This window comes from Hyperolius riggenbachi, chromosome 10 (genome assembly GCF_040937935.1).
Source record: "Hyperolius riggenbachi isolate aHypRig1 chromosome 10, aHypRig1.pri, whole genome shotgun sequence".
NCBI classification, from domain to species: Eukaryota; Metazoa; Chordata; class Amphibia; order Anura; family Hyperoliidae; genus Hyperolius; species Hyperolius riggenbachi.
The window spans coordinates 203,761,372-203,776,736 of record NC_090655.1 but is presented as its reverse complement, the minus strand read 5'-3'; the positions used below and the strand labels follow the sequence as shown (position 1 = coordinate 203,776,736).

The window sequence follows — 15,365 nt, the reverse complement described above, 5'->3', positions numbered from 1 at the left end:
TTCAGTATTGCAATGACTTTATACAGTGTTCCCAATTGTGTTGCTCTATTGTAGTTGTTAATGGAGTAGCTTGTGGCAGTACCTGTGGGATAACTTTTGTTCAAGATTTTAAGCTTTATTTGTCAAATGTTTTGGCAACTTTAGATGAAAATGGATTGCTTATATCAGTGTGTACAGTATCAGTATGCTGATAAATCTGCAGTTCTGAATAATTGCTGCTGTGGCTGTTGTTAAGGGACCTAAACTGAGAAGGATATGTTTTTTTTTCCTTTTAAAATAATACCAGTTGTCTGACTCTCCTGCTGATCCTGTGTCTCTAATGTTCTCAGCCACAGCCCCTGAACAAGCATGCAGATCAGGTGCTCAGACTGAAGTCAGACTGGATTAGCTGCATGCTTGTTTCAGGTCTGTGATTCAGCCACTACTGCAGCCAAAGAGATCAGCAGGACTGCCAGGCAACTGGTATTGTTTAAAAGGAAACATCCATATCCCTCTCAGTTTAGGTTCCCTTTAAAATAAGAGAACCTACCATCCTCTGGCTTCCAAAGGATGTGCCTTTGTTAAAGAACCACTCCAATGGAAAAAAGTAAGCAGTTAAAATCTGACAGAATGGACAGGTTTTAAACTAGTCCATCTCCTCATGGGGTGTTCTCAAGTTTTTTTTGTTTTTAAAAGCATTTCCAGAACAGCAGTTGCTAAGTCTAACTGGCAAAATAGCGTGCAAATATGTAGGGAGGCTGGCTGGTATCTTACCATTTTAGAAGTTTTAGAATTGCCGTTCAGGAACTGCTTTTAAAAACGAAGAAAACACTGAGAATCCCCCATGAGGAGATGGACTTATTCAAAACCTGTTGATTCTGTCAAATTTTAACTGCTTACCTTTTTTCACTACAGTGGTCCTTTAAGATGTAGAAGAGTTAGCTGTGATGTGAGCTGCTCACCATCTGATACCTATAGTTTCAGTGATAAGAACAGAGATCTTCTACCACATTCTTTTTTTTTTTTTTTTTTTACTGGACAGGACCAGAGACTTTAGAGTAAGGATGCAGATAAAATAAAATAATTCTTAGCAAAAGTACCACTGAAATAAAGCCTAGTTTATTTTCCATTCATAGATCATTTAGGTGTGATAATTAGCAATAAAGTTATTGTCAAATAAATGGAAAGAGCATGAAATGTGAAAAAATGTTCTGGTTTTTAATGGGGAAGTGGTTTTAAGCTACTTAACAGTTAATTTGACACTACTAAAGTAAGATATGTAACAATAAAAACTGTACAGTATATTTTGTACACAAGAACAACTTTGCATGTATGAGACATTTGTATTTTGAGTCGTTTGTAAGCAGGGAACTATCTATTATTTTTATTCCCAATGTAAACTATTTTGATGCCATCCCCAGTATTAACAGTAAAAGCTGCTAAGCTGTGCCTGCTCTGAAAATAAACTATAGTGTGTAACAATGTTCTGATGGAAAATTGTATTTGAAAACCTGTCACCTTCTTTCTCGTTGTAAACAGTTTGTATACACTTCTTATCATCATTGTGAAGGTAATCATTGCTTAAAGGAAACCTAAAGGGAATAATAGTTTAACTTACCTGGGGCTTCTACCAGCCCCCTGCATCCGTCCTGTGCCTGCGCCGTTATTCTAAGATGCTCCTGTCACCCTCAGTGCCCCTCTTTCAGCTGGATGTGTGGCCCCAGTCTGCCCACCTCCTGATTGTGCTCCCATGGATGGGAGCACACTGCACATGCACAGCACGTAAAAATCTCCACTGCGTATGCGCAAAATGCTCCCAGCAATGGGAGCACGATCAAGAACACGCGGGCCAGCACCCTGCATGTGCAGTGGCCATCTACTTAGTTGACTGGCTGAAAAGGGGGCAATGCGGGTGACTGGAGCATCAAAGAATTACAGGCACAAGATGGCTGCAGGGGGCTGGTAGAAGCCCCAGGTTAGTTAAACTGTTAAACTGTTTTTTTTTTTTTTTTTTTTAATTGCTTTAGCAAACTATGAAGAAACCTACTAAGGGATTTATTTATTTATTGTATTTATAAAGCGCCAACATATTACGCAGTGCTGATCTCCAGAAATCCCCTATTATGGTCAGTGGGAATATCATCAGTAATCTAGCAAACATGGAATGGGTTAATCAGCTTTTTTTGCATTTAAGTGGTGATGATTTGCCCTGATAACTGGGTCATAAGGTCATAAATGTGGCTTAACATGGAAGGTAAGGCGCACTACATAATATTGTCAGTTCACTTAATACTATGGTTTGACATTAGCAGTCAATGTGCATAAACCTGCATCAACTTGAAATTATTTGCATCTCATTGACCATCCTGGTCAATGAGATGCAAATAATTTCAAGTTGATGAAGTTTATGCACATTTTGTATGCACATATATGCAGCTTAAAAACTGATCAATCAAATTTACCTTAGTAGGATTTGATTGGTTTATTTTCAAGCTGCATACATTTGCATACAAAATGTGCATACTTCTGCATCAACTCAACATTATGTGCATCTTATTGACCATTCCTAGTCAGTAGCATTCAAAATAAAGGCAATTAATAACTCTGAATTCCATTTTTGTTCATATTATAGTATGATAGAAAGGCCAGGATTGCCTGCAGTCCACCTGAAGGTCTTGTAAAAAAAATATATATAAAATTTGTGCTGCCCCTTTACCAACACTCCTCCTTTTAACAAAGAACTATGGAAGTTTTTAGATCACTAATATTCTTTAATGAAGTTTTATTTAAATTGATCCTCCATTTTTACTTTTTTTGGTGTACCTGGATGAAGTACAGTGTGAATATTGCTTTATTATATTGGCAAGTAAAGTGCAAGGCCACAGTGCATACATTAACATCACATTTGTATCAGTTCAAAACAATTAGTATCTTATTTACTATTTTAATTTTCCTGAATAGTTTAATTAGCTTTCTCCTTTTCATTGCTCCTTTTCCTCCCTTCTATACCCTCCAAACTGTTGTTATCTTACCGACAGTTACAGGCTTGATACTGAACATCTTACTAGTTTTACCACATGCTCTGACTGTCTTGAGTTTACATTGACACATTTACCCCCAAAGTTCGTAGCTTACTAGTTCAATGTGGCAACATCCATAGTGAATTGAAAATTCAAAAATTGTTTATTAAAATTAAAGTGGTCTGAAAGCCAACATTTCTACTTCACTCTAAAAGATTCCTCACAGTTTCAAAGCTACTATCCCAGAGTTTTTTTTTAAGCAAAACATCACTGAAATAGTTAAACAAGAGCACTTTGTCCTGCTATTCAGCTTCAATCCACATCCAAACTGTAGATAACAGTATCTTTGTTTACATTCCAATGTTGTATCAATGTGTGTAAACATAGTCTAACAAGTGAAAAGCAACTCTCTGTGCTTCATACCCACACACATTTCAGTAAAGCTCATTAGAAAATGTTAATATATAATAAAAAGCAGTTTGAATAATATGCAATGGCAGGTTTCAGGGCAAGATAAACTACACTTTGGAAACTTGTAATTTGTAAACAGACAATATTACTTATGCACAAAAGCAAATATGATAACTGTATGAGTAAAAAAAAAGTAGGAAAACACATTTTTACTGAATGTTTTGTCAGAGTTTCAGACCACTTTAACTATGTTTTGTTTGTTTTACTGAATGCGGTAGTGCTCATTAAATTGGAGCTATTGTGTGTGTGATAACCTACCAAATGTATACGCTATAAAGAATAACATGCATGCTATAGTGTGTTGATTGTGTTGTGCCCCCATAATGCAACGCAGATAGTGTGCACTTGGTTTCAAATAAAAAAAATATAATGATAATTAAAAAAAAAAAAAAGGTCCAAACTTCCTCCATACTGCAATTGATGCAAATATATACCTGCAGTGGTTTTCTATAGTGTATCTTTCCAGAGGTTCTTAATTCTATATGCCTGTTTAGGTGCACACCACCCCTGATGCATATTCAGCTCATTTCCATTATAAAAGGTACAGAACTTACAATATATGCCTTTTTTATTGGGGATATTGATCTCATAGAGAACTATTGACAAGTAATTTTGTTTAGTAAGTTTATCTCCATTTTTAATGTTGATTTAGCATGAATAATTGAGAACATGATCTAGAAACATTCAGATAAGTCAAAACAATAAAACACCTGTTCCAGCCAGATTCAAGATAAATAATGAAAATGGAGAAGGTAAACTAAAAGGTAGGCAGGCAAGATCAATCAAAGGCAGGCAAAATGAGCCAACAGCAGGCAATGAGCCAACATCAGGCAAAATGAGCCAACAGCAGGCAATGAGCCAACATCAGGCAAAATGAGCCAACGAGGAATTGGCTCAATGAGGCAATGGCAGGCAAAATGACCCAATGGTGAGTAGGCTCATTTTCGATTTGAGAACCATTTCAAAACCAGGATGAGGAAACTGCCTGGCATCACTCAATCTTCAAAACTGTCCCAGTTTCCCAAAGGACACAGTAGTATGATATATTTCAGAGTTAGAGGAGGGGAGTTATGGCAAATAATATTAAAAGTGTTTTTATCTTTTAATATTGGGGACTCTGTAAAACCATTGGTGCCATTCTGTTTCCATCTTGAGCCATATAATGTGGGAGTGCTTGCTGAACATATGCTGGGTATGGCCCAGGTTGTTGAACTGCAGGGCTCTGCTGTACCACCACCATCTAGGAAGAAATAATAGCACTCATAAGGCACAGAGTCATAGTGATAATGTACAGTTACAGGCATGTAAAGAGACTACTGGCACCTTGGCCCATATGCAATTATCTTTTTCTCCTAGGTGATAACAAATACTCAAAATAATTTTTACACTATTTTTTCACATACTTTTTCCATTTCAAAGTGCTAGAAAGTTATTTTAAATCGAAGATGAAAAATTATCTCCTAGGAGAAAACTCAGGAGAAAAGGTGAATTGCATATGGCCCCTAGGTCATAATAATTAATTTTGCATCTTCAATTTAAAACATTTCAGCACTTTGCAATAAAAGAAGTGCCAAAAGTACTATTAAAATTATTTGTATTATTTGTTTGCTTTCTGATGGTTTAAAGGGCATATAATTGACAATTTTTTTTTTAAAATATCACTTGGGAGAAATCTCAAGAGAAAAAGTGAATTACATATGGCCTCCTGGGCCCATATGCAATTAAGTTTTTATCTTCCTAGGAGATAATTTTCATCTTCCTTGTAAACTAAATTTTCAGCATTTTACAATTGAAAAAGTACCCAAACGTTGGTGAAAAAGTACTATCAAATCTATTTTGAGTATTTTTTTGCTCGTTGGCGACTTAAAGGGCATTTTATGATAAGGTGTAAAAATATCACCTAGGTGAAAAGTCAGGAGAAAAAGTGAATTACATATGGGCCCAAGTGTCATAAGTATGCTTTTAACGTGAATAAAATAGAACAGAGTTATCTATAGCTCCATCACACTGCAAGACCCCCAGAAAGGCATGATTCTAAAAGTGAACCTTTTGCAACATTTTCTGGAAAACTCCATGTGTTCCTAACACATTTGTGCATTTTGGCATTTCTCCAGTTTTACCTACTATACTTCATTTCATTATTATAACTGTTAAAAAGGAGTTTACTTTATAATTGATTGGTCTTTCGCCTCTCTTTTTCTTTTTCTTGCCTAGCCACGGTATGTTCTATTTTAAAGTCTTAATTATTGGAACAGTCAATTAATATGTCAAAATTTATACTGTTTTCTAGTTTTTCATTCCTTAATCCAGATAACTTCTAAACCTAGCAAAGGACATTTATACCTTGGTATGTCTCTCCATTTTTTTACACTACCAATGCCTCATAAAACCATAGAAAAATAGAAAATAAAACTCTTGAGCCTCATATTTTTTTGCCCAAAAATTAAAGCTATAGGCTTGCTAGAAACTAGCGGTTCTGGATGCAAGCTTAAAGGGCATAAAGAGATAATTTGCATATTCAGTAGTGGTGCATTGTGGGTAACCACATATGTTCACTTAAAGCTGAATTACCGCAAATTACCGCACATTTTTATACATTTATAACTTACTCTTATATGTGCCTGCTTAGTGAATCTGTCTGTTTCAATATTGTGTTGCTGCAGGAGGGAGGTGTAAAGAGAGAGGATTAGTGGTATGAGCACAATTTCCGGTAGCAGAAAAAAAGGGCGCCGGCTGAGGGTGGACAAAAAGGGCGCTGCCATAGACTTTAATGCAATTATCGTTAATAAGGCGAAATAAAGCAGAAAAAAGGGCGCAGGGATAAAATCATTAGCAACATTAAAACATTAAAGTTTTTGAAGTATGTTCTCGTTTTATAAGCTTGCAGTGTTAACGTTTTTATCATATTATTTCATTTGTATGTATAGATTTTACTGTGAGAGATCGCGGAAAAGCCGCCGCATGTACTGGCAGTAAGGCGGCTGTTTCCACGTCCAACGCAGCGGTTTGCACGCAGCAGCATGCGTCTGGTGCGGCTGGGTCTGTTAGTTCACACAGATGGATGGAGAGCTACAAGTGCGCGCGCCTGAAGTCAGGACCTTTATACCAGCAGCAGAGGTATCAGCTGATCCGGACGATCAGCTGATTCCTGCTGGACTTCTGATTGGCTGAGTGGCTCGGGTGGGGCGGCAGAGTCCTGCAACTATATATACAGCTTGCTTGTCAGTTGCTGGTTGTCTGCCATTGTGAACACGTACGTGGAAGCATTCAGACCATAGTCAGATCCTACAGTGTGTTTGAACCAGGAGGACCTGGGAATTCACACTGAGCCAGATTACTTCTGTTTATCTTTGTGTTATACTCCAGACTAGTTCCAGGGTGCTGAGACCATGGACCTCGCACCCAAGACTAGGGAACTGTATTATCATTTTGTGTTATACTCCAGACTAGTTCCAGGGTGCTGAGACCACGGACCTCGCACCCAAGACTAGGGAACTGTATTATCATTTGTGTTATACTCCAGGCTAGTTCCAGGGTGCTGAGACCACGGACCTCGCACCCAAGACTAGGGAACTGTATTATCATTTGTGTTATACTCCAGACTAGTTCCAGGGTGCTGAGACCACGGACCTCGCACTCAAGACTAGAGAACTGTATTATCTTTGTGTTATGCTCCAGACTAGTTCCAGAGTGCTGAGACCACGGACCTCGCACCCAAGACTAGGGAACTGTATTATCATTTGTGATATTCTCCAGACCTGCTTGTGACGCCCATCTTCCAGGGGTCACTAGCCACCGGGTCTTCTTGCTATTCAGCCTGGGACTCCGCCCCCTTGGATGTCTCAGGCTGCTGCAAGATCTCTGCACTTCCAAAGGGAGGTATTTCTCATACTGCCAAGGACCACCTGCTCCTCGGGTGGTCCTCATTCAAAGTTATTACTGTTGCACCAAACACTCACACTATATAGGTGTCCAGAGGTTAGCAATATATCTGTATTATCTGCAGATCATCAATAATGAGGTATATATCTGCATTCTTGGTGATACTGCAGATCACCAATAATCAGATTCTCTCTGCGTGCTGACACCAATCGTTACATTTACGTTATCAAAGATATTATTGTTTCTATGTGGAAAAGGGTGTTTCTGCAGAGAGAGTGGTTAGGGAACACCAGGGGGAGTGGTTAGGTTTGGACACCACCCGGGCAGCGGTTCATTTTAGGCAACACCAGGGGGAGTGGTTAGGGTTAAGCACCACCAGGGCGATGGTTGGGGTTAGGCACCACCGGGGCTGGTTAGGGTTAGGCGCCACCAGGGGAGTGGTTAGTTTTAGGCACCATCAGGGGAGGGTTCTGTGTGAGAGTAGGGTTGGTTTTGCTATATTGTTGAATTATGTAATGATTTTTAACATTAATATATTTTTGTTATTTTTTTTCATCTGTTTTAAAAATGGTATTTATTGTTAATTAAGTTTGACAATGATGTTTATTGTTATCAGATTTAGTTATCCACCGGTGCCATTTCGTTATCCAGCCAGGCCCTTTTTTCATGCATGCCAATTTCCTCTCCCAGAAGATACTGAGGCCAAGACACTGTAATGTGGTCAGTCATAAACTGAGGGAGGCGGGTAAGAAAGCTCCAGTGTGACATCATCATCCTGATTTTGTGATTCTTTTGGGTATAACAGTTGATATTTGGGGGAGAGAGACATTTGTATTGTTAGTTGAGGGTGGAACCAGAGGGGGTAGCATTGTCCTCCATGGGGGTATGACTATTTCTAGATTTTAGGGTCTAAGAGTGGTGCAATTTTTTTAGCTTGCTTTTAGATCCTAAAAATCAGGAAAAAAAATACCACCACAGAGAGATCTGCGGCAGTTCAGCGCGTACTCATCTCCCTGGGATCCAGCACTGCAATGCCCCTTTCCGTCCTACGGGAGGCAGTGTAACCCTATAGTGAAATTGCCAGCTGTCGTCATGGCGACAGATGGCAATCTCGCCAGAGGGATGCAGAGCCTCCGAAGAAAGAAAAAAAAATGGCTGCCAGTGTCTGGCTCACGAGGGAGGTGAGTTAAAAGGTCCACTGCACATAAGGCTCTGCACAAGCCTCCCGGCGACTACCCTAAGTTAGGCTCGGGATTAGCGCTCCTGGCTGCTTTTTTCCACCTCGAGCCTGACTCAGGGATAATGCCAGGGAGGTTAAAACCATAGAAATTAAAGACTAATTGTAACCCTTTGGCAGTTAATGTATTTAAAGGTCTGCAAGTGTTCCAGGCCAATTTATTTTAGCACATTTTTTTTATTTCTTACCTACATTTTTTTGCCCTTAAATAGTACTGCTGTTCTGTTATGTGAATTTATGGCCACTTGTCGCTAGGGTCAGTGTGAGACAATAACAGAGGACTTCTGCTTTCAGTTTCTATATAATACAATACAATACAATAACATTTCTATAGCGCTTTTCTCCCATAGGACTCAAAGCGCGTAGGCTCTCTCAGATTCAGTAATTGGTAGTAGGATGAAGTATTCACACAACAAAAGTTATAATTCTGCAAATGCCAAACTGAACAGGTGGGTTTTCAGTCTGGATTTAAACACGTCCAGGGATGGAGCTGTCCTGATCTGTTGAGGTAAGGCGTTCCAAAACGTAGGGGCAGCATGACAGAAGGCTCTGGGACCAAAAGTTTCCAAGTGGACTCTGGGTATGACTAGATTATTAGAAGCTGTGGATCTGGGAATGCGGGGATTGCTACGCAGCTGCAACATATCTTTCATGTATCCAGGTCCTAGATTATTCAGGGATTTAAATGTCAGTAGGCCGATCTTGAATAGGACCCTCCATTCTATAGGTAGCCAGTGAAGGGAGTGCAGGACTGGCGTTATGTGGCAGTGACGGGGTTGGTTGGTTAGCAGTCTGGCAGCAGTATTCTGTATCAGCTGTAGACGGTACAAGACCTTTTTTGGAAGGCCAGTGTAGAGAGCATTGCAGTAGTCCAGTCGGGATGTGATGAAGGCATGGACTAAGGTTGGCAGATCTTCTGGGGGGATGAGGTGCTTGATTTTTGCAATGTTCTTCAGGTGAAAATAGGATGATTTCACCACAGCAGAGATTTGAGTTCTGAAGTTTAAATCCCCATCAATTAGAACTTTCAGGCTATGCACATGATTAGAGCTGCGTAGATCCGTGCCTCCTATTCCCAGTGGTGAAGACTGTAAGTTAAGTTGTTTTGTTATCATGCTCTGCCCTCCAATCAGAAGGACTTCAGTTTTGTCTGCATTTAGTTTCAGCCAGTTGTCACTCATCCATTGCTGTAGTTCACGTAAGCAGGCGTTTATAGTTAGAGTTGGGTCTGTCACACCAGGCTTGAAGGAAAGATATAGTTGGGTGTCGTCTGCATAGCAGTGGTATGTCAGGCCATGTTTTTGGATTAGTTTTCCCAGCGGTAACATGTAAATCGGGAAAAGCAGGGAAGAGAGGATTGAGCCTTGGGGCACCCCATACTTAAGTGATACAGGGTTGGACAGGAAGGGCCCCATAGACACTTTGTGGGTTCTGCCACTCAAGAAGGATTGGAACCACTGAAGAACTACGCCATCAATGCTGCAGTATTCCTGTAGCCTGTTTATCAAGATGTCATGGTCAACTGTATCAAAGGCTGCAGAAAGGTCTAGCAGTATGAGGATCGAGCACTCTCCTCTGTCTCTTGCCATGAGCAGGTGGTTGCATATTTGGATGAGGGCAGTTTCAGTGCTGTGGTGTTTCCTGAAGCCAGACTGGAATGGGTCATAACTAGTGTTGGGCGAACATCTAGATGTTCGGGTTCGGGCCGAACAGGCCGAACATGGCCGCGATGTTCGGGTGTTCGACCCGAACTCCGAACATAATGGAAGTCAATGGGGACCCGAACTTTTGTGGTTTGTAAAGCCTCCTTACATGCTACATACCCCAAATTTACAGGGTATGTGCACCTTGGGAGTGGGTACAAGAGGAAAAAAAAATTTAGCAAAAAGAGCTTATAGTTTTTGAGAAAATCGATTTTAAAGTTTCAAAGGGAAAACTGTCTTTTAAATGCGGGAAATGTCTGTTTTCTTTGCACAGGTAACATGCTTTTTGTCGGCATGCAGTCATAAATGTAATACATATAAGAGGTTCCAGGAAAAGGGACCGGTAATGCTAACCCAGCAGCAGCACACGTGATGGAACAGGAGGAGGGTGGCGCAGGAGGAGAAGGCCACGCTTTGAGACACAACAACCCAGGCCTTGCATGAGGACAAGAAGCGTGCGGATAGCATGCTTTGTACCACCATGCAGTCATAAATGTAATAAAGATAAGTGGTTCAATAAACAGGGACCACGCGGCAACGCTAACCCAGCAGCAGCACACGTGATGGAACAGGAGGAGGCGCAGGAGGAGAAGGCCACGCTTTGTGAGACACAACAACCCAGGCCTTGCATGAGGACAAAAAGCGTGCGGATAGCATGCTTTGTACCGCCATGTAGTCATAAATGTAATAAAGATAAGAGGTTCCATAAACAGGGACCGGCAACGGTAACCCAGCAGCAGCAGCAGCAGCAGCAGCACATGTGATGGAACAGGAGGAGGCGCAGGAGGAGAAGGCCACGCTTTGTGAGACACAACAACCCAGGCCTTGCATGAGGACAAAAAGCGTGCGGATAGCATGCTTTGTACCGCCATGTAGTCATAAATGTAATAAAGATAAGAGGTTCCATAAACAGGGACCGGCAACGGTAACCCAGCAGCAGCAGCAGCAGCAGCAGCACACGTGATGGAACAGGAGGAGGCGCAGGAGGAGAAGGCCACGCTTTGTGAGACACAACAACCCAGGCCTTGCATGAGGACAAAAAGCGTGCGGATATAGCAGCAATGCTTTTTGCCGCCATGCAGTCATAAATGTAATACAGATGAGAGGTTCAATAAACAGGGACCGGAAACGCTAAACCATCCCAGATGTTCATCGGTCATGTTACTTGGTTGGGGTCCAGGAGTGTTGCGTAGTCGTTTCCAATCCAGGATTGATTCATTTTAATTTGAGTCAGACGGTCTGCATTTTCTGTGGAGAGGCGGATACGCCGATCTGTGATGATGCCTCCGGCAGCACTGAAACAGCGTTCCGACATAACGCTGGCTGCCGGGCAAGCCAGCACCTCTATTGCGTACATTGCCAGTTCGTGCCAGGTGTCTAGCTTCATGCCCGGTTTCAGGTCCAGCGGTGCCAGCCACAAATCCGTCTGTTCCTTTATTCCCCTCCAAATTTCCTCCCCTGTGTGCTGCTTATCCCCAAGGCAGATCAGCTTCAGCAACGCTTGCTGACGCATGCCAACAGCTGTGCTGCACTGCTTCCACGATCCTACTGCTGCTGGTGCTGGGTTAGCATTTCCGGATGAGGTACAGCTTTGAGATGCGTTGGAGGAGAAGGAGTCAGAGAGGTAGGTGCTGCTGTTGTTATCCAGCTGTTTGCGGCGTGGGCAACACCCGCGCCGTAGCAGGTGAGGAATCGCTGCCAGGCTCCACAAGGTTCACCCAGTGCGCGGTAAGGGAGATGTATCGACCCTGGCCGAACGCACTCGTCCAGGTGTCAGTGGTGAGGTGAACCTTGCAGGCAACGGCATTCTTCAAGCTTCGGGTTATTTAGCTGACCACGTGCTCATGCAACTCAGGCACTGCAGAGCGCGCAAAGTGGTAGCGGCTGGGAACCACGTAACGTGGGATGGCCACTGACATCATGCCCTTGAAGCTGTTTGTCTCCACCACTCGATATGGCAGCATTTCGCAGGCCAGAAGCTTGGCTATGCTGGCTGGCTGTTACTGCCACGGCCCGGGGGTCATTTGCTGGCAATTTCCTCTTGTGCTCAAACATCTCAGAGACAGACAACTCAACCGTAGCGCTGCACACCGAAGGGCTGTTGGTTGTTGTGTTTGATGAACACTGGGAGACCTCAAGAGCACTAGTCCGGAAAGTGACAGTGTCAGCATCGTCTGATGTTTGTGAATGTTGTGAACCACGCAATGGCTGGGCTACTGCTGCTGCTGAGGCGGGTCTGGTGGTGAGTCTGGTGAACCCAAGGGAGGCAGTGTTGCTGGTGGTACCCTGTCCTGCCGCGTTTGCCCACAGAGTGGGATGTTTGGATAGAATGTGGCGGCTCATGCTGGTGGTGGAGAGGTTGTTAATACTTTTCCCCCTGCTCAGGCGGGTCTTGCACACCTTGCAAATCGCCATGGTAACATCCTCAGTGCAGTCTTCAAAGAAAGCCCAGACTTTAACTGGCTGAGGACTCGGACCTCGTGCGTGATGTGCTGGTGCTGCTTAACCCACTGCTGGACGCTTGAGAGGTCATCCAAGTAATTATCTGGTCCTGTTCTTTTGGATCTGTGAGGGTTGTTGTCCTGGACAACATGGGCAGTATTGAGTGGGTTTTCTTGGGTGCTCCCCTGTGGCCTGTACGTGAACCGTCAGGGGAAACACCTCTTCCCTTGCCCCTCCCTCTTTCACCGGATTTCTTCCTCATTTCACTTATCCTTAAAGTACACGCTGACTGGCAGCAGTACAGTGGCAGTACAGAAATGCTATACAGTGGTGGGTGAGCGGTGTACCACTATTGTCAGCAGTGACACAGAGCACAATGCTATACAGTGGCGGGTGAGCGGTGTACTACTGTTCCCAGCAGACACAGAGTGGAAGTAAACACAATGCTATATAGTGTGGCTGAGCCGTGTACACAGAGTGGCATTAAACACAATGCTATATAGTCTGCTATATAGTCACCCCGAACAGGGTGATGTTCTGCAGAACCCGAACAGTGGCAAACACTGTTCGCCCAACACTACTGGGAGGGAATGCAGATTTTAGTACCTAAACACACGATACAACATGTTTTCCGGGGTCGGACTCTGAGGCACATACAGATGGTCCCGATCATCATCCTCATCATACAACTCTTCTCCTGAGTCTGACCCACCCACCACCTCTGCCACCCCAACATCCCCAGACACAGACCCCTCATCGTCCTCAACATTAACTTGGGATGCTGGCCTGAGCCAGACCTCCTCCTCCACATCAGGCCCCATCATCTCCTCAATGGCAGCCCTCATTAATCGCTCTGGCGACGGACTGATGGACACAACGTTCTCCTCCGGGGAGGGCTGCTGCTGACCACTGGCTGCTGGGGTGGATGTTATAGCTTGCGTGGGGCGTTGGCTGTTGCTGTTGTTGGGAGTGCTGCTCACAGCGGAGGTCTCTGGGGAACTCATGTTGAGCTCATATAGTGGTTGACGGTGAGTGGAGTATTACTGATCCCAGCAATATACACACTGACTGGCAGAGTACGCAATGCTATATAGTGTGGCTGAGCGGTGTACACAGAGTGGCAGTAAACACAATGCTATATAGTCTGGCTGAGCGAGCGGTGTACTACTGTTCCCAGCAGAATCAGAGTGGCAGTAAACAATGGTATATAGTCTGGCTGAGCGGTGTACACAGAGTGTCAGTAAACAATGGTATATAGTCTGGCTGAGCGAGCGGTGTACTACTGTTCCCAGCAGAATCAGAGTGGCAGTAAACAATGGTATATAGTCTGGCTGAGCGGTGTACACAGAGTGTCAGTAAACAATGGTATATAGTCTGGCTGAGCGGTGTACACACAATGCTATATAGTCTGCTATATAGTGTCAGTAAACAATGGTATATAGTCTGGCTGAGCGAGCGGTGTACTACTGTTCCCAGCAGAATCAGAGTGGCAGTAAACAATGGTATATAGTCTGGCTGAGTGGTGTACACAGAGTGTCAGTAAACAATGGTATATAGTCTGGCTGAGCGAGCGGTGTACTACTGTTCCCAGCAGAATCAGAGTGGCAGTAAACAATGGTATATAGTCTGGCTGAGCGGTGTACACAGAGTGTCAGTAAACAATGGTATATAGTCTGGCTGAGCGGTGTACACAGAGTGTCAGTAAACAATGGTATATAGTCTGGCTGAGCGGTGTACACAGAGTGGCAGTAAACACAATGCTATATACTCTGGCTGAGCGAGCGGTGTACTACTGTTCCCAGCAGACACAGAACAGTAAACAGAATGCTATATAGTGTGGCTGAGCGAGCGGTGTACCACTATTCCCAGCAGACACAGAACAGTAAACAGAATGCTATATAGTGTGGCTGAGCGAGCGGTGTACCACTATTCCCAGCAGACACAGAACAGTAAACAGAATGCTATATAGTGTGGCTGAGCGAGCGGTGTACCACTATTCCCAGCAGACACAGAACAGTGAACAGAATGCTATATAGTGTGGCTGAGCGAGCGGTGTACCACTATTCCCAGCAGACACAGAACAGTGAACAGAATGCTATATAGTGTGGCTGAGCGAGCGGTGTACCACTATTCCCAGCAGACACAGAACAGTGAACAGAATGCTATATAGTGTGGATGAGCGAGCGGTGTACCACTATTCCCAGCAGACACAGAACAGTAAACAGAATGCTATATAGTGTGGCTGAGCGAGCGGTGTACCACTATTCCCAGCAGACACAGAACAGTGAACAGAATGCTATATAGTGTGGCTGAGCGAGCGGTGTACCACTATTCCCAGCAGACACAGAACAGTGAACAGAATGCTATATAGTGTGGCTGAGCGAGCGGTGTACCACTATTCCCAGCAGACACAGAACAGTAAACAGAATGCTATATAGTGTGGCTGAGCGAGCGGTGTACCACTATTCCCAGCAGACACAGAACAGTAAACAGAATGCTATATAGTGTGGCTGAGCGAGCGGTGTACCACTATTCCAAGCAGACACAGAACAGTGAACAGAATGCTATATAGTGTGGCTGAGCGAGCGGTGTACCACTATTCCCAGCAGACACAGAGTGGCAGTAAACAGA

The 15,365-nt window shown here is 43.4% G+C and overlaps 1 protein-coding gene across 1 annotated transcript in view; it reads right to left on the bottom strand.

Moving 5' to 3' along the window:
* Positions 1 to 3,869: 3,869 nt before the first annotated feature.
* LOC137535789 (membrane-spanning 4-domains subfamily A member 15-like) overlaps positions 3,870 to 15,365 on the bottom strand; it is a 31,159-nt gene continuing 19,663 nt past the window's right edge. Inside the window, exon 7 of the mRNA XM_068257691.1 lies at positions 3,870 to 4,710. Coding sequence (XP_068113792.1) covers positions 4,573 to 4,710 — 138 coding nt within the window. The 3' untranslated portion in view covers positions 3,870 to 4,572. The remainder of the gene's footprint in view (positions 4,711 to 15,365) is intronic.